Source organism: Alosa sapidissima, chromosome 6 (genome assembly GCF_018492685.1).
Source record: "Alosa sapidissima isolate fAloSap1 chromosome 6, fAloSap1.pri, whole genome shotgun sequence".
In the NCBI taxonomy this organism is placed as follows: domain Eukaryota; kingdom Metazoa; phylum Chordata; class Actinopteri; order Clupeiformes; family Clupeidae; genus Alosa; species Alosa sapidissima.
This window is the reverse complement of record NC_055962.1, coordinates 11,028,195-11,047,729: the sequence shown is the minus strand read 5'-3', so window position 1 is coordinate 11,047,729 and position 19,535 is coordinate 11,028,195. Positions and strand designations below refer to the sequence as shown.

The 19,535-nt window shown below is 47.1% G+C and overlaps 1 protein-coding gene across 1 annotated transcript; it reads right to left on the bottom strand.

Moving 5' to 3' along the window:
- Nucleotides 1-519: 519 nt before the first annotated feature.
- On the bottom strand, nt 520-19,521 carry jag2b (jagged canonical Notch ligand 2b). Its single transcript, XM_042095743.1, has 18 exons — nt 19,404-19,521; nt 17,860-17,973; nt 17,191-17,237; nt 16,770-16,946; nt 13,160-13,322; nt 12,842-13,006; nt 11,675-11,788; nt 11,287-11,400; nt 11,059-11,172; nt 10,702-10,818; nt 10,229-10,256; nt 8,879-8,964; nt 7,890-8,003; nt 7,113-7,228; nt 6,341-6,643; nt 5,704-5,835; nt 4,448-4,598; nt 520-3,326 (listed from the first exon to the last, which is right to left on the bottom strand). The coding sequence occupies exons 1-18, from the start codon at nt 19,513-19,515 to the stop codon at nt 2,677-2,679; spliced, it is 2,817 nt and encodes a 938-aa protein (XP_041951677.1). The 5' UTR covers nt 19,516-19,521; the 3' UTR covers nt 520-2,676.
- Nucleotides 19,522-19,535: the final 14 nt, after the last annotated feature.

Sequence of the window (19,535 nt, the reverse complement as noted above, 5' to 3'; positions counted from 1 at the left end):
GTGGTGGTGTTGGTGGTGGTGTGGTGTGTGTGTGTATGGACTATCCCATTAGCGGAGGCTAATTCACTGGAGATGAGGGCCTGTAGCGCTAGCTAGCGCACACAGGCATCATCATTGCAGGCCTCGCTCATAAAACATTCAGAACGGATGAAGCCACGGCAAGCCGAGTGACCCCATTGGCTGCTCTGCTGTCAGCCCAGAACAGGAGACCACTTCCGATTGGCCGAGTCTCTTTCCAAGCCCTCTTGCCTGGAAGAGAGAGTTCCTGTATTGATCCTGGAGGCGCCTTCATTTGTGGTTACAGCAAGGGCAAAGAGTTTGATGCTGGAGCTCAAGAAAGAAAACAAGCCCTAATGCTGAATGTATGTGTGCTATGGTAACTGTTAGCATGTCATCTGTGTGATTTCATACCCAATAAGTGAGACATTTTTCACCAAATAACCATAAAATCCCCTTCGTCATGCTGAACATGAAGGCACAGTGCTTGTTTGTTTTTTTGAGGACATTGTTATAAAATGCTTTAATAAATAGTTTTTGATTTATTTCTAATAACAAACATAAATTCCACTAAATGAACCAAATAACTTTTGCAAAGCAATTCTTTTTGTACAAAAATTACATTTTTTTTATAGTTCTCATTCCTCCCCTGCCATTCCCAAATGTGATGCATAATCCTTTTCTGAACAGCTGTTAGGGATAGTTTTTAAATTTCTTTATTTTGTGTCCTCCCAGATATGGAAACAAGGTGCTGTCCAAGAGAGATTTTCTTTCTTTCTTTTTTAAACATGACAATTGCTAGAAAAAAGAAAAAACACAGGTCATTGTCGCCAATTCTGAGGTAATCCAGATGTCTTTATCGGTTGGTACCTCGAACAAAAAAAAAAAAAAAAAAAAAAAGAAGAAAAAAAGCTTTACAACGACAGAAAAAAAATTGTTCCCTTCATGAAGCCTCAACCCAAAACAGGTGAAAGCAGATTGAGTAAAATAAAATAAAAAACTTTCACATCGTCCGAGAGATCAGATTAACGCCCCTCATAGTGTGATGGCACCACAGTTTTTTTTTTTCCAGTTTCCAGAACGTTCCATGACAGCAAAAGGAGGACAGGAGGGGAGAGACTTTTTTTCTTTTAACGGAGGCGAACAAACACGCCACAATACACCACACAATCTTAAAGCATTAACTCCTTATAGTGAAAAAAAACAAACAAACAAAAATTAACATAAAATGATGACCTCTGTATACATACTGTTCTGCCTTTGGGACGCTGTTAATTTGTTATAAAACCTGCCTGTGAGAACTGGCATAAATAAAAGGAATGGCATTGTAAAAAAAAAAAAATGTTTAAATCATAATAACAGTAATAATAATAGTAATAATAATAATAATAATTATAATAATAATAAAAAAAAGTGTGACTTGTCTTAATTTACTAAATTCAAATATACACAGCGACTCCTTTATTATATACATCTATGTACATGTTCTTGTCTTGTCTTTGATCAAATACCTCAATGCTTGGATGAGTGTCTCAAGAAAATATAGAGATATGACATAACCGATGGCCCTATCCCTTTTGATGGAGACTGAATAACCTTGTGGGGTTGGGGTCTTAGAGGAAGGGGGGGGGGGGCACAACCTCGGCAGCGAGACGCAAATAACTTTGGGTGGGTGGGAGGGTGGTTGTTTGGGGTGGGGCTTGTTGAAAGGCACTTGCTACCAGCTCAAACCAAAAGTTAAACAAAAAGAAACTAAAACAGAACAAAAGAAAAAAATACTGCAATCCTCTTATTTTTTTTTCTTCAGCCGAGACAACAGAAAGGAATAAAGTGAGTGAGGGGGGTGGGGCGTGAGTAAATCAAGGCCACTCTGTAGGCACAGGAGTATTCTTTTTTAGTTTGTTTTCATCATCTCTCGTTCCTCTAGGGCAACGCACTTTCATAAGGCTGGCGTGCATCGTCGAGGAGAGCTGGACAAACGGACAGGGGACAGTCAGGGCGGTTGGGAGGGAGAAAGGGACACCTGCTTTCCGCTGGGTCCTAGAGTCAGTCAGTTCCCCCCTAACCCACCACTGCTTAGCCTTCCTATTAATCCATGGCAGAGAAAAAAAAATTGAACACAAGGGGCAATCGTCTGTAAACAACAACAGAAAAAAAGTTGTCTTTTGTATCTATACATTTATATTTTTCTTCCTCCATTATGAGTTATCTTTCTGCTTGTACACAGCAGGACATCTCTCCGAAAAACCAAAACAATAGAACAACATAGGCCTCTCTTTTGTCTTGCCTGATTATAAAGAAATACAATTCTGCTTCATCTGTACACAAAAAATAAAAATATGAATGCCAAAGGAAGGGAGAGGAGAAGGAAAAAAAAAAGGTTAAATAAAAAAAAAAAAAATAATAAGTCCTCCGTGTCGACATTCAGCTTGAACAGCAAAACTAATTTGCTGGAAATAAAAAAGAAATGTCAAGCCAAGAAAAGAGAGGAAAAAAATTAAGTTCTTTTCAAACTGAAAGTTTTGTTTTTTTAAATGAGGTGAGAGTCCTCTCCTCCTCTCTTAAGATTCTCTGTCAGAGTTAGTTGGTTGGTTGGTTGTTTGGGATAGGCTGTTGGGATGGTTTGGTGAAGGGACTGGTAGAGATGCTGTAAGGGGTGGGGGGGTTGTTATTGAGGGCTCATACACAATGGTGTTTGAGGTCAGGGCCCATGTTGATGTTTTTACAGCGGTTGTCTTTGGGGCTGTGGGGAGCCCCCGCCACCGACACCGTGGTCCGGTGAGGCGTCTTGAGCGAGGCGGCGTTGCAGCTACTGCCACCAACGCTGCCGCTGCTGCTTCGGGTGGTGCAGATCACCTCTCCTTTGGCCAACCCCTGGCCCTGCGCTGGCCCCTTAGAGTACATGCGCAGCTTGCCGCAGGAATCCTCCTTGCCATAGCCGTCCTCTGCAGGCTCCAGCTCCACCTCCATCATCCCTCCGTCTCCGTCACCACCTCCTCCTCCACCTCTCCCCAGCTCCAGGTCGTCCTCGGCCTCCTCCTCGTCCTCGCGCCCGTCGCACATCCGCTCGGGCGTGCCCATGAGCTTGGCGCGCTCGTACTGCGCATCCAGGTTGCTATCCTTGGGCCCTGCGCCCACGCCCAAGCCCAGTCCCTGACCGGCGGTCACCGGTCGCAGGGGCTCCCACTGGTTATTGATGTTGTCGTCGGGGGAGTGGCGTCGGCGCCTCTCACGCTCTTTTCGGCGCTTGCGCATCCACCACACGCACACCACCATGCATACCACCCACAGGCCACAGAACAGCACACACAGTAGTGGTACCAGGTAGTCTGGGGGAGAGAGAGTGACAGGGTACAGTCAGTTATGCAGATACATTTGATGGAACCAACTGATAGCTACAGAAACAAAATATAGCACTGAACGGGGTCCAAGCGGTACATCTACAGAAACAAATAATTTAAACACACACATATACATATACATACATACATATATATATATATATATAAATAGATAAAAGGTGCAAATGGATAAATGAATACTGAATACTAAAAGAAAGATGCTGATAAGGGGGAAGAAAATGCTCAATAGGGGCTATATATGAAAATGACTTAGTTTTTTTTTTTTTATAAAGGAAAGACATTCAATGACACAATGCCCACTTTGGCACGCTGAGTCAGCTTGAAACTGGGTGGGACTTCCCATTAGTCTGCTGGACACACACCTGCAGACGATTACACAGATAACACAACCAGACAACTCATCCTACGTAAAAAATAGCTACCTTAGTTTCTCCAGAAGTTCATTCCATTAGAATTGCTATAAAAGGTGTGTGTGTGTGTGGGGGGGGGTCCTCAAAAGACAAGTGTGCTCTCTTCAGTCTTTCTGACTCAGTGAGCTAAGCGTTCTACACAGATGTCTCGAGCCCCATCACCAGCCACAATTATGCAGTTACACTTTGAGTTACACTGACTCACTCAGTTGAGTTGGGAACCAGAGCCTGCCGAACATGGCCAAGTGAATAACAGAGCCTCTCTACTGACTTCCACCATTTTAAAAGCCCTGGCTCTGTGAAATCGATTGTCTCCGCTCAGCCCGGTCCGAACGTCGCCACATGCTGTGCATCACACAGCAAGGAAAAAGGCGTGATCGTTGAGTGACGGGCATGGACGCCCAGAACATCAGGGGGTAAAGACATGTGTGTCTATGGGTCGGTCATTCAATGTTAGCTGTCTCTGTTTGTGTGTGTGTGTGTGTGTATATACCAACTGACTGGGGCATGACCTAGGTTTCCACTGTGTGTGTGTGTGCATCTGTGTTTAATCACCAACTGACTGAGTGAGTAAGTGTGTGTATGTGTGTGTGTGTGTGTGTGTGAGAGTGACAATGTGTTTTTACTCACTGACTGACTTGAGGAGCATGACCTGTGTCTGTGTCTGTTTTTACTCACCGACTGACTGGGGCATGATCTGGGTCTCCACCTTCACCTCGATGATGGCGAGCATGACCGTGCTGTTGTGGCGCTTGGACAGTGCGCTGACGATGCCACTAGCCGCCTCCTGGACACGACTGTGGTCCGGCTGCTCTTCCTGCTGGAACGACTGAGAGGGGCAGGGGAGGTGGCAAACGTTGAGAGTGAGTACAGAACAGGGCTACATCATAGACTCTGGCTTAGGACTCTGCCCCATCCCCCCCACCCCAGCACAAGGCCAACTGAGCCCCAGAGAGAGGAAGAAAGAGAAAAAGAAAAAGAGAGAGAGAGAGAGAGAGAGAGAGAGAGAGAGAGAGAGAGAGAGAGAGAGAGAGAGAGAGAGAGAGAGATGGAGATGTGTATTTCAACTTGCCTTTCATATTACACTATGTTTTGCTTTTTCTTCTCGACAGTATTTTTTTACCTTTCCTAAACCAACTATGATGTTTTATGTGCATGACTGACATCACAAATGAATCTGAATTAGTTGGATTGGTCTTTGTGCTTTAGCAATACAAGTGTCTAGTCAGGCCAATAAAGCAACTTTCTATTTGAATTACATAGAGAGAGAAAAAAGGAGGATTGAGAGAGGGCGAAAGAGAGAGAGAGAAAAAAAAGGAGGAAATGCTGCATTGCAGTCGGACCCACTGCAGGTTGGTCAACTGAAAGTCATTACTGAGTAAACTCAGCTGCATTCAAAAGAGGGCAGGGGGGTGGTGTGTGTGTGTGTAGACTAACTGCCACTGCCTCAGTGCGACCTCTACGCTGAAATGCCGTGCAACTCACAGGGAACAGGAAATCAAATCTAAATCTATTAGCATTCTCTCTCAAACCAGCCATCTTCTCCCCTCAGCCACCCCCCAACACACACACACACACACACACACACACACACACACACACTCCAGATGATTCTAATCACGTCAAAGGAGGAGGAAAGGGAAACTCCATATTCTTATGAATATTGAGAGAAAACTCGCTCGTATTCAAAGTGCATTTATGACTCTTTACCCCATCTGAAAACGCATGCAATGACATCTCATCAATTCAAAGAAGTGGTTGAGCACATCTTTTACCATCCTCAACTTATTATGAGGATATTACAACAATGCTGTGTGCTATGACATGGGAAGAGACAGAAGACATCTGAGAGGAGGTCTGTGTGTGTGTGTGTGTGTGTGTGTGTGAAAGAGAGAGAGAAAGAGAGAGAAAAAGGGCGAGAGAGTTGTACTTACTATTGCCACCTCAACGGCATCCTGGTTAGTATACGACAGGTCACAAAGCACCAGTAAGGCATGCTCTTTGGCCAGGTTCCGTGTGGCTGGAAGGTATCTGAGCTCCGAACAGATGTTCTCTACTGTTGTACCCTGTTGTGGAACAAAAACAACAGAACCGGACTTAGGATGCAAGTGCAGAACATAGCGCACTCATAAATCGCACCACTAAATCACAGCACAACAGACCAGTTGTAAATCAGCCTGGCGATGTTCTTGCCTGGGTCCATTTTTCAAGTCGCTAGAACAAACAGACCCGAGAAAACGTCTAGACTTAGTCGCAAAAAAGAAAAAAATAAAACATCAGAAGAAAGCGTTCAGAAATGAGCCATAAATTATGTAACCAGTATGTGAGGTTTGGAGGCTGGTAAGGTTTGGTTATTAAGGGCTTCCAGACACGTATTAAGAGACTGTACTGCTCTATTTGCTTTCACATAAATATTTGTTTTCACAAGATCAGGACATACAGCGGATATTTATGATGGGGTGAAAATTATTTGTACAATTTTCCAATAATTTTAGCTTTTTAGTTTACCCTATACTAAAAAAAAAAAAAAAAAAAAAAAAAAGTTTGATTTGTGCTCTTGTGGTCACTCACCGGAGGCACCTTCTCGCGGTTGAAGATGAGCGTAATGCGGGCACAGCTGTTGTCCAGGTAGCCCGTGTTGGGCTCACACTTGGTGTGGACGTCGACCTGCGGCTGGGGGGACGAGCACACGCCCCACTGGTGGCATGGCGGTGAGAAGCAGGTCAGGAAGCTGTGCTCAAGGCAGCCTCGTCCCCTCGGGCACGCGTGCTGCGGCTGCTGGTGCTGATGCTGCTCCATCTGGTTGTCCCGGAGATGCTGCTGCTGGTCCAGCCTCACCCCAGGCAACAGGCACGGCCGTCGCCCACACACCACCTGGGTGACAAGTCGAGAGGTCAAAGGTCAGACGTAAGGGTCAGGCACGACTTGACACAGACGTGGGAGTCATGACATGGCAGATAGGTGTGACGTCTGCCACATACTTGAACCGTTGAGTCATCTATTCCTATAGAGCCCACACTAATGGACAGCTTCAACACATTAATCCAACTTAAAAGAAATGTTTGTTTTGTACTAACCGTCTTTGTGTGAGCTGGACCTTTTTTCTTCACTGTGCACTTACTTCACTAATCTTTAACACAATTCCCACAGTGGCTTCTTTGAGAACAGCAAATAAACAGAAACTCTAACAATAAAATGTTTGGGGTTGAGCTCAACTGTAACTAGAGGGACAAAGTCCCACTGTTAGGGGTCAGTACACTGGCTTGCCCCCCCTCTGACTGATCCTTGTGGGAGAGGGTGAGGAGCGGTCAGTCATGCTTGTCGGGACAGTGGGTTGGCTTACCTTGGTGCAGTCCACCTTGCCGTTGATACACTGGCAGCTGTTGCACTCCTCCTCCCAGCGACTCCCGTGAGGGAACTGCAGGCCGCCGTAGTGGCATGTTTTCCCGATTCCAATGACTGCTCGACGAGAATATGGCACACACACACACACACACACACGTTTTAAAACCTGCCACGTTGTACAACATGTGACATGACAATACAGTTTTAAAGCCTTTAAGCTCAACAGGCACTCTTACTACAGGGATCATACACATTGTATCATTATGATTATCATCATCACTGATTATAATCTCCAAAAAGTAGAGCGGATCAGCCATAACAGAAAAAAAAAAAAATGGGATGATCTAAACTGTGTACACACACACAGCCTCATTTATCTGCCATATGGTTAGTCGACGTAAGCCAGCGTATATCATAAAGGTACGGCACTGATGAAAGCACACTCATTCATCCACTGTGTATTCTCAACAGGAAGAAATCATAAAACGTGTGTGTGTGTTTGTGTGTGTACCTACAGACAGATGTCTACATGTGTGTCCACAGACAGATGGACACTAGGAGAAATGAGGGACGTGGCGGGTAGAGATGAAAGTGTTCTGCCCTCATGTTGGGGGATTAGAGTGGTGTGTGTGTGTGTGTGTGTGTGTGTGTGTGTGTATGTAAAACAATAAAAGGACAGTTTGAGTTGTGGGAATTTACTCTCCTGGTAGCCGGCGCCAGTGTGGCCCAGGTGTGTGTCTGTGTGTGTATGTGTGTGACAGTTGTGGGCACTCACACTCCTGACAGCGGGCGCCAGATCGACCCAGGGGACAGATGCAGCGGAAGCCGTTGATCTCGTCTACGCAGGTGGAGCCGTACGCACAGGGCGACGACTGGCACTCGTCGATGTCTGGAGAGGAGCGGGATGGAAGAGGAGAGGGTGAGGGGGGCAAGGACGAGGTCAACACTCCTTTATTAGACCATTATAGAGATGCTTACAATACTGCAACACACATACTATCCCAGTGTATTACATCCTCAGATTGCAAGAAAGAAAGAAAAAAAGATGAAAGAAAGAGAGATGGAAAATATAGTTGGAGTCAAAGTTTCCGCACCAGCCTTCTAAAATGACTGCTTCATTAAGAGGCCTGTAGACCAGTTTACCACATGTGAGTACCATCTGAACACTGTAGAGCACCCTTCTTATTCTTAAAGCTAAATTTAGCCTTAGCCTGACCAGTCGTCCTGTGGGTAGTAGCACAAGTAGGCCAGGGGTGTGTGTGAAATATATATATATATATATATATGTATGTGTGTGTGTGTGTGTGTGTGTGTGTGTGTGTGTGTGTGTGTGTGTGTGTGTGTGTGTGTGTGTGTGTGTGTGTGAAGCAGAAGTGGCTGACCTCTCCTCTCTCTGAAAGGCTGCAGTGTGAATGACTACAACCATTTGAATGCCAACATGCAAAGGACAATCTGAGGGGTTCACACACACACAGACACACACAGAAGTCTGACAAAGAGCCAAGAGCTCTATGCCAGACAGCTCTGGAATCCGCGGCCAGCTGAATTATTCATCTGCTTAGGACATTTGTGTGTGTGTGTGTGTGTGTGTGAGAGAGAGAGAGAGAAACCGAGAGGGATGGTGACCTCTGATCCCAGCAGGGTCATAGGCCAAGGGATACTCCCTAAAACTGACATTTTGGGTGAAGAGTGCCTGTAAACACCCTGTCGCTGGACAAAGACACACACACACACAATAACTAAGCATGTTTGAGTGCTACTCACTGATGCGACAGTCCGGTCCAGCAAATCCAGGAGCGCACTCACAGCGGAACCAGTTGACTCCGTCCACACAGATGCCGCCGTTATAACTGGGGGAGGGAGAGGAAAAGCCACTGTGATTTACTCACTGAAATAACCACATTAAAGTCTCATTAAGGCACCATTAAAGGTACAGTCCCCGATACCAGACATGAGTTGTGTCAAATGTAGCTAATTGCTAATTGTAAAGAGGTGAAATGTGTAAGATGAATAGAAAGACAGATAGCGAGATATAGATAGATATAAAGAGAGAGAGAGAGAGAGAGAGAGAGAGAGAGAGAGAGAGAGAGAGAGAGAGAGAGAGAGAGAGAGAGAGAGAGAGAGAGAGAGAGAGAGAATGTGAGGGAAAAAAAGAGAGGGATTGAGAGAGGGATGGAGGAGATTCATCAACACCCCACCTTTCACATGCTAATCACTAATCACCCCCCCCCCCCCCCCCCGGCCCCTTGCTGGGATGTCATTCCTCTTCTCTCTTCCCAAACCCTCCCTCCATCCATCCCTCTCAATCCCCCCATCTGCTGTTCCCAGGTCACCGGTGAAGAATAGGAGGAGGAGATAGGAGGGAAGGGTAGGAAAAAAAAAAGTAAGAGAAAAGGATAGAGAAAGAGAGAGAGCGAGCAAGAAAGAGCGAGACAGAGAAGAGACACCCCCCCCCCCTTTTCTCACACACAAACCCAACAACACACACACACACACACAGAGTGCAAACCACCCCTCCCTTCCTCCATGTCGCTCCCCTGGCCCCTGGGCCCGGTTGGGGGCACTCTTTTAGGGCCCGCGGGCCCTTTGTCTTGTGCCATTAAAGGCAACCCCCTCCGAGTCGCATGAGCTGTCGGATTTAGGGGTGATTTAGGGACACCTTGCCGTCGTTACGCACCCCAACTCCACACCTCCCTCCCTCAACAACATCGGAGATGGGCTGGGGTGCTGAGGGTTGTTGATGCGGTGGTGGTGGCGGTGGTGGTTGGTTGTTGATGGTGGTGCTGACTGTGGGGGACATGCATTTAGGAAGAAAGAGTGGGTGGGGGGGTTGGTTTGGCGCACGTGTGTGTGTGTGTGTGTGTGTGTGTGTGTGTGTGTGTGTGTGTGTGTGCGCGTGTGTGTGTGTGCGTGTGTGTGTGTGGAGAGGAAGGGGGCGTTCCGAGCCGGCAGTGTTGTACAGCGAAGGGGAGGGTCTCTACAGGCGGCCCGGACAAGAGGGCCACCAGTGGCCCCAAACATGCCGAGGGAGAGGGGCGTCTACTCCCCCTGCCCAAAACCACACACTGACCAGAGGCAGACACAGTAGTAGCAGGGAGCGGTAGGCAGACTTACCAGGGGTGGGGGTTGCAGTCATTGATATCTGCGGGACACAAAAGACGAGAGGAGATCAGGGCTAAAACTCGCACTGCAATGCATCATCACACAATTTGCAGAAACTTGATGAGGCTCATAGCAGCCTGTATCTTAGCATACTACAAGTCAGCTAAATAATGCTAAAAGATGTCCATGAGTATGGAGGTGGTAAGATGGGTTGTCAGTAACATTTTGCAACGGGTGCTTGAATTAAAACTATTACAGCTGAAATTGTGCATGATGAAAGTAAAATCTAAGGGAGAGTAAGTGTGAGCGTATGTGTGTGTGTATGGGGGGTCTGGTAGTTTGGCAGGGAGAGGTGTGTGTGTGTGTGTGTGTGTGTGTGTGTGTGTGTGTGTGTGTGTGTGTGTGTGTGTGTGTGTGGGGGAGGGTTGGGCAGGTTGTGGTGGCACTGCAGGTAGACAGATGGACGTGTGAAGGTTGCCACTTACTTTGGGCACAGGTGGGTCCTTCCCAGCCGTCCTTGCAGATGCAGGTGAAAGAGTCGACGCCGCCCACACAGGTAGCTCCGTTGGCACAGGGGTTGGAGGCACACGTGCTGTTCTTAGCTGTGACACAGAGCATGCACCATGAGTGGACAGTGTAAGTACAAGTAAAGTGCAAGTAAAGACACGTCATTATGTGTGTCGTTCTTTTAAGGTCAAAGAACTACATGGTGTTGTTTTAAATCAGTTAATATACACCATCATATTTAGCTGCATTTCTCGAACACCGTGTAATACATGACCGCTCTCTCTCTCTCTCACACACACACACACACACACACAGACACAGACACACACACTCACCCGTGTTGCATGTGCTGCCACCCCACCCAGGGGGGCAGGCACAGCGGAACGCATCCCCGTTGTCGTAGCATGTTCCCCCGTTACTGCAAGTGTTTGCGTCGCACTGACTTTCACCTACATACACACACACACACACACACACAAACACAGGCACAAAGGTCAACGTCAGGCTTTGCTAAAGTATTGTCACCTCGTAAAACAGCAGAGCCACAGGGGGGTCTAACTCACGTGAGTGGCAGGTCTTGCCCTTCCAGTTGTCTCTGCAGTCGCAGTAGAAGTCGTTGAGCAGGTCCACACAGCGGCCCCCGTTCTTACACGGGTTTCTGCTGCACTCGTTCACGTCTGACGGAGGAGAGAGAGAGAGAAAAAGAGAGAGAGAGAGAGAGAGGGAGTGAATTAGAAACATGAAAGGAAAGACGAGGGGCGGGGTGAAAAAATGAAAGATTTTAAGACATTAAACGGAGAGAAAGCTTCTGAGAAAAATAAAGAGAAAGTTGTAGAGATAGAAAGAAAGAAAGAAAGAAAGAAAGAAAGAAAGAAAGAAAGAGAGAGAGAGAGGGATGAGAAGACAGAGAAAGAGAAGGAGAGAGAGACAGAGATCAAAAGGCCTACTGACTCATGTCACAGAGGGTGCCCTCCCATCCGTCGGGGCAGATGCACTGGAAGGCGTTGACCCCGTCGATACAGGTGCCTCCATTCCTACAGGGACTGGCCACACAGTCGTTGATATCTGAGGAGGAAGAGGAGGAGGAGGAGGAGAGAGCGGATGACCACCAGTGGACAGACACTTGGGCACAGACAAATACAGGTACAAGTCAACCAACCAAAGAGCACTGCATGCCGAAGAAACAAAGTGAGAGATTGGACTCTTAAGAAAGGACAGGGAATAAATACACAAACAGACAAACAAACAAACAAATAAATAAATAGGGAAAAGATGAATGGGTGTGAGACTGACACAGAGGAGAGAAGATGGGTTTGTGTGTGATTGAGATTGTGTGTATTGTGCTATAAAATCACTATGGTTTGTAGACATCATGATGAGAGAACAAGTTTGAAACTGTAAAACATGTATTTATATAACCTCAACCATAATCAAGTAATACATTGAAGTTATTCCTAACTAACATACATACTTGCGGAAATAAAGACTCCGTTGGAGGCGGGCTCTACTCAAAACAGCTAATAAGAGAGCAAACGAGTGAACGATACTGTATGTAATCCATGAACAATGTGTGACCTGTGTTCACTTTATAAACCCCTGAACTTTGTGTAAACCTCTGAACTTGTGTTACGGTGAAAAGTTCGTACCCTTGGCAGCAACAATGCTCACTTGCAAAGATAAGACCGAACAGCGATCCTTTCATAATGCCACCTGTGGGTTTGAAGTTGCCAAATGTTGTGTCAGCATCTAAGGATAAGGTATAAATATTGGTGTTCAACCATTTGTTCGGAAGTGTGATCGTGTGATCCACTCAGGCTTTGCGCTATGTAGTCATTAAAGGAATTTTGCACGGAATTCTGCCGGACTTTTGCGCCTTCAACACTTATAATGGTGTATTTTTATTACGTTGTAGACAAGATGTTTTGACTTAATTTCTGGCCCGAGTCTGAATATCTGATACGACAGTATGAGTGAGTGAGTGAGAGAGAGACAATGGCAGTAGGTCCCGGAGTGAGTGAGTGAGTGAGTGAGTGAGTGAGTGAGTGAGTGAGTGAGTGAGTGAGTGAGTGAGTGAGTGAGTGTGAGTGTGTGAGTGTGTGAGTAAGTGACAAGACTCACTCTCATGGCAGTAGGTCCCGGTGAAGCCCTTGTCACAGGTGCAGGTGAAGTTTCCTCCTGGCTGACTGTGACACTGACCGCGGGGGCCACACACGTTCGAGGAGATGTACCGAACGCCCTCGTCCGAGCTGTTCGCTGCCACAGCGATCGTGCAGCTGTCAATCACTATGGTGAAAGTCGGGTGAGGGTTCAAGAAAATATACGAACAGTACATTAGCACAATTCTCAACAAGACAATAATTTTTAGTTACACACGCTCACTCAGATAAGAGTGTATGACACGAAACAGGTATGATACAGGGTTGGCGCGGCCCATACCTTGGCATGGAGTGGTCCTGCAGTGGTCCTTTCGGTCAGCGCACGTCTTGCCCTCGTAGTCCTCTGGGCAGGCGCAGTAGAAATCTCCCAGCATGCTGTGGCACGACGCCTCGTTCCGGCACGGGTTGGACTCGCAGGGGTTCGATGGCAACTGGTTGGGCAGCTGGTCAACAAAGCAGGAGGACGGTGGTGAGGGAAGGCAACACATGAGAGAATAAAAGAAAGAATGAATGAAAGAGGGAAAAGGCAGAGAGACAAAGTGTGAGAGAGAGAGAGAGAGAGAGCGAGAGAGAGAGAAAAATGGAGAAGGAGAGACAGAGAGCGAGAGCGAGAGAGAGAGAGAAATGGAGAAGGAGAGACAGAGAGCGAGAGCGAGAGAGAGAGAGAAATGGAGAAGGAGAGAGCGAGAGCGAGAGAGAGAGAGAGAAATGGAGAAGGAGAGAGCGAGAGCGAGAGAGAGAGAAATGGAGAAGGAGAGAGCAAGAGCGAGAGCGAGAGCAAGAGAGCACGCGCAAGTGAATGAAGCATGCACGCCCACGAGTGAGTGTTTGCCTAAAAGCGAGCAGGCTTTGATTGACTCAAGGCCTTAGCTCTTTAGAGCCAATCCCCTTAGCGAGATAAACAAACAGGCGTAAGCTGGGGAAGCCGGCCGTAAGCTAATAAACAAAGTGCATCTCTTACACGACTCCATCAGCGCTCCCACAGACACACACACAAATCATTTTGTTTGTTTGTTTAAACATAACTCCAACAAAACTCCCTGTAGAGCAGCTCGAGAAACACGCACAGTTATTTCAGTGATATGATCGTTTTGGTCTCTCTTTGGTATTATTATTTTTTTGTTGTTGTTGGATGTTCTGACCCGGACCCATGAGCTTCTCACAGCAGCTGTTGGGTCAGAAATGCTCAATTATATTTTTTGGGCTTTTTGGCTTTATTTGTATAGGACAGTGAAGAGTGAGCCAGGAAGTGAGTGGGAGAGAGAGATTGGGTGGGATTGGGAAGTGACCGCAGGTCGGATTCGAACCCAGGTCCCCGTGGGCACTTGGGCCCGTATATCGTATGAGCGCTCACAGTGCCCCCCATTTTTGGGTTGTTTTTCTGTTTGTTGGGTTGTTTAGTTTGTCGGGTTATTTGTCCGCTTTGTGATCTGTCCCGTCCCTGTGGGATTTCCTTGACCGTGCTCTAATGTGGTTGCTGTTTTGGAAACCGCAGGCAGTAAAAAAGAAAATCACCCCATTATCGTATTTCTCTTTTACGGGCCTTTATCGCTCTCCAGTACTCTACCCAGAGCTAGTTCAAACACTCGACACACACACACACACACATCCTTGTGTACAGTGCACATCCTGTAAAGTGTGTGTGTGTGTGTGCGTGTGTTCAATGTCCGCACAGTCGTAGAACAGTCTCTATCTTCCTGCAGTCATCACATCATTAAAGAGGGGAGCCATTTTGGAGCTGGAACAAGGTGTGTAAGTGCATCTGAGTGTGTGAGTATGTGTGTGTGAGTGTAAGAGAGAGAGGGAATAAGTTTGTGTGTGTGTACACACACAGCAGTGTAGTGTGCCAGCTGCCATGTAAGGTGTTTGGGCTGCCCACTCTTGTGGCTCTCCTCCAGTTGGACAGACACTAGTCAGGTCTCTCTCTCTCTCTCTCTCTCTCTCTCTTAGGGGACGGACGTGCGTAGATTGCTCAATCCTCTGTCAAGTGATGGGTGTGTGTGTGTGTGTGTGTATATGGGTGCGTGTGTATGTGTGTGTGGAATGACGCAAGAGCCAAGCAGCATAGAGAAATCACCCCCCCCCTCTCCTCTTTCTCCTTCTGTCTCTCTACCCCTTCTCCTCTCCTCTCCTCTTCTCTCCTTTTCTCTCCTCCTCACTCCTCCTGGGAATTGAGGTCTGCAGCCAGTGAAATGGAGCCGAGATGAGCTCTGGCATTGGCAGCAGCTAGCAACAGAAACCTGAATAAAACATTCCCATCGATCACGGGAGCGGCCGTCTCAGCTCGGCCTGTTAAGGCAGCCTCTCCACCCGCCACTGGCTGCAAAGGTTGGCACGGCCTAGACGGGCGGGCGACCTGAGTGGCCAAAAAAACATCGAGTGCCACGCCCAACCCCATCATGCACTGCACTGCCCTAACACCCCCCCCCCCCCCCCCGTAATGGAAAGAGCTGTTGGAGAGTCTAAACGGGAGAGTGGAAGCACTCCAGGCATGATCATAATGCAAAGAAACATCTTCTCCTCCACCCACTGTTGTAGCACCAACAGGCACCGTGCCAGCACACCCAAATAAGTGTCGCCTCATTCACAGTACAGTACAGCCCGCCTTTTATTTTTAGACACACACACACACACACACACACACACACACACACACACACACACACACCATCCGATACAGAGGTGTTCACTGGCTAAACACTAGCTTTGCTCCCAGTCCCGTGTTATGCTACGCTATGCTACAGTATGCTATGCAGCGCTAAGCTAGCGAGGTTAGCTTGCCTTACTGTAAAACATTAAAATTCTAAGTCAGCAGTCAGACTGTAACGCTTGCAGCTAGCGAACACTTGAAGGTTTGTCTGCAAGCTTACAGAGTCCCCAAGCTAAAAGCGGACACATGGTCACGGCTGCTAGCCCTGAGATAGAGCAGCGAGTTCAGGCGCACTTGTTGCTAATGATGTTAGCTGATAGCAAGGCGGCAACAAACAAAGATCTTCCTTCAGGCGTCGTACAGACGCATCAAGGGCTCGAAATTTGGTCAGACTGGCACGCCAAGTCCTCATTAGAGCTGCATAACTTTAAACGGGCAAACACACACACATGCACACACACGTTCTGATGAGGGCCACTTGGTAAAAGCTTTACTTTAAGGAAGAAAAAAAACACTAATGCATTTTGCATGATGGTTTCTACTCATTTGACTCCTTGGGAAATCAAAACAGATGATTTACAATAGGAGTCATAAGCAACCTCAATGCTTTTGATAGTTTCTATGTGTAGAACTCATCCTGATGCTGTTCTAGAAACTTCTAAGAACATGGTACGATACAGGCACCGTACTGCATGTCTGCACCTAATGAGCTGGCTTTCAAAGTTCCCTTCAAAGATTGGAAATAAAAAAATAAGAAAAAAGAACCGATAAATCCAGCCAAACATTCACAATGTTTCCTGGAACACCCTTTTCAACATGCCCATAACACTGTGATGACTTTCCGGTCACGAAAACCAACCAAAAAAAAGGTCTGGTCAGGTCAATCTCTGTTAGAGAAAGAGGACCAACACAATGGACATTCCTGTTCTCAGCAATGCAAAGTTTCACGTCAAGCTTCATGACACAGGAAGTGCATTCTCTGATAAAGAGGGTTGATGATGGGTTTTGCTTGATAGTCATTCCATAACCATTAAAACATTTATGGGTCTAAGAGGCGTGTAAGCGTTTATTAGTGCCCACGGCAGTAAAACATCAAAGCCTTGAGCAAATCAGAAACTTTTGACCACAAAAGACCATCCAGAGGGTCCATGCAACTTTCCCCCTTATTTCCAAAACCTTGGTCATGCCAGGCCCAGTGTGTGTGTGTGTGTGTGTGTGTGTATGGGGCGACGGCACTCACCTCGCACACGGTGCCGCTGAACTCTAGTGGGCACTCGCAGACGAAGCTGTCCAGCAGCACGTGGCAGCGGCCGCCGTTCTGACACGGCCCGCTGGCACACTTGTTCCGCTGGATCTCACAGTGGGTGCCCACAAAGCCGACCGGGCACTGGCACAAGTAACCGCCTCGCACCACCTCCTGAGGAAGGGGAGAGAGGGGGGGAGAGAGAGAGAGAGAATGTTTTAATCACATATAAATAATACATACTAAATAAATCCTCCATTACATTAAGCCTACAAACATACAAAAGGCCTTTCTTAGTCCTTTCATAACTATTTTTCACACAAAAGACCAACATTTAGCAGAATATATCTAAATAATCATTAACATCAGACGCAAGTTAAGGAGAACTACATGCACCATGCCAATGAGAGAAGCTCACCTTACAGACTCCTCCATTCTGACACTGCCCACTGCACCCATTCAGATCTGTGGATGGAAGACGGGAGGAAAAAAAACATCTTGATCATTTCAGGACTACAACAGGCAGAGCAACTCAAGGGTTATTGATGTGAAGGTGCACCCAAGCTGTGGTTAATCAGGTTGTGTTAGGCCAGGAGAGAGAGAGAGAGAGAGAGAGAGAGAGAGAGAGAGAGAGAGAGAGAGAGAGAGGAGAGGAGAGAGAGAGTTAAGGAGGGTGGGTGAGGGAGTGAGTGAGTGGACGAGCGTGAGTACAACAGAGAGAGAGAGAGATTACAGGCAGTTAGAAGAACGAGAACGGACACCAACACATGACACATGCACACACATACAGAGTTAACGGTTAACAGCGCGGTTCACACAGGCGTTCCAGCATGCAACAGAACTGGATTTTTTTGTGACGACCCTACAGGAGAAGAAGTAGTACAAGGGTGTGTGTGTGTGTGTGTGGGGAGGAGGGGGGGGGGGCAACCCTCCACAATGAATAAGTGAAAGTTGGACGCTTGAACTGACAGAAAGAGGGGGGAAGCAAAGAGACTGGGAAAAGAAAGAAAGAAAAAGTGAAGTGAGTGACAGGAAGACAGAGTGTTGGGTAAGTGAGGGTGGCTGGGCAAGATGGAGGCATACTAACTGATGTCACAGTTCTGTCCGGCCCATCCTTTATAGCAGTCACAGTGATATCCGCCTATTAGGTTTTTGCAAGATTTAGCGTTTACGCAAGGCTTCCCCAAACACTCATTTGCATCTGTGGAGTCAAGGAGAGGAGGAGGAGGAGAGGCAACACGAGTTAAAAGGAGACAGAGAGAGATGGAGAGAGAGATGGAGAGAGAGAGAGATAGAGAAAGAAAGAAAGAAAGAAAGAAAGAAAGAAAGAAAGAGAGAAAGAAAGAGAGAGAGAAAGAGAGAGAGAGAGAAAGAATGAGATTTGAGAAGCCAGCTTTTAAGCCCCACCACCGGAGGAAAAAAAACAAAACACTTGGAAAACTTGTGATCAGTTGACAGAGTCAAGCCTCTCATTCTGTAATTGCACCTTTTCTTTCCCTCTCTCTCCCTCTCTACCTCCACCCTCATCCCACCATCCTGCATCTTAACCTGACACCTTCCATTGGCTAGCAGCAATGGCTAACAGTTCTGCCAACCGTCATTGCTAACAGCAGAGCCCCACACACACACACACACACACACAAGAATACACTACCCGATTCAACACCCCTCTCGACTGCCTTTACCTTCTTGTTAAAGACACCCACACTACAGGGGCCCTGTTAAATATTTAGTACGGGCCCCCGCCAAGTGTCCCCACTGTGCGTGCACACACACACACACACACTGCTTGTTGAAACCCAATGCAGGGAGCGGGCAATGGTGGCCCCGAAACACAAGCCGGGGGTTAGGGTTCGGCCCGAAAGCCGAGCCCCCAGCACCAACACCACCACACACACACACACTCCACACACACCACTCTTCTGGAGTGGGGGTGGGTCAGGTTGCAGGTGCTGGGCAATGTTTGGCTGCTTCACAAAAAAAAAAAAAAAAAAAAAAAAAAAAAAAATAATCAAATAAATAACTTTCTGGAGCATCTCACACTTCCTCTGATGTGTGGAAAAAATAAAAACAAAACATTTAAAAAGACGAAACCGAAAACGAGACGTCTGTGTGGCCGTAAGCACAGGCGAGTGACTCTCCCTCATCTTGTGGCTCTGACTGGAAAGGTCAGTGGGCTATTTTCCTGACCAGTCCATTATGTAGCTGCCTATTTATAGTGCTGCCCACGATCACCTGGATCGGGTTGCATATAGTAGCTGTTCAACCTCCAACCCCTCCCATACGCTTTTTCATTGCTGATGAATGAAATCCAACTGTCTGTGTTGTAGTTGACATGGATAGAAAACACAGAAATATCCAAACGCAAAACACACACACACAAAAATGCAAACACCTTCAAATGCAAACAACTTTTAGTCGTTCAAATGCAATGCTGATTAATGAAACAGAACTCAAACCAGATTTCTTGCTCACACACAGACACACACACACGCCTATAAACGCTTTGAGGATCACTGCAATGCGACTGGTTACATTCTGTTGGTCTAAGAACATGCAGACTGATTGGTTCAAGGTAAGTGAAGGGGGAGGGGGGTGGGGGGTGGACTAGGGCACCGAAGATCCGTCTTACAATCTGGCAGGTCTTGCCCATCCACTGCGGTGGGCACAGGCACTCAAAGCCATCTTCCAGATCAATGCAGGTGCCACCCTCGGCACAGGGACTGGATGCACACTCGTCCATGTCTGTGGGCAGCGAACATA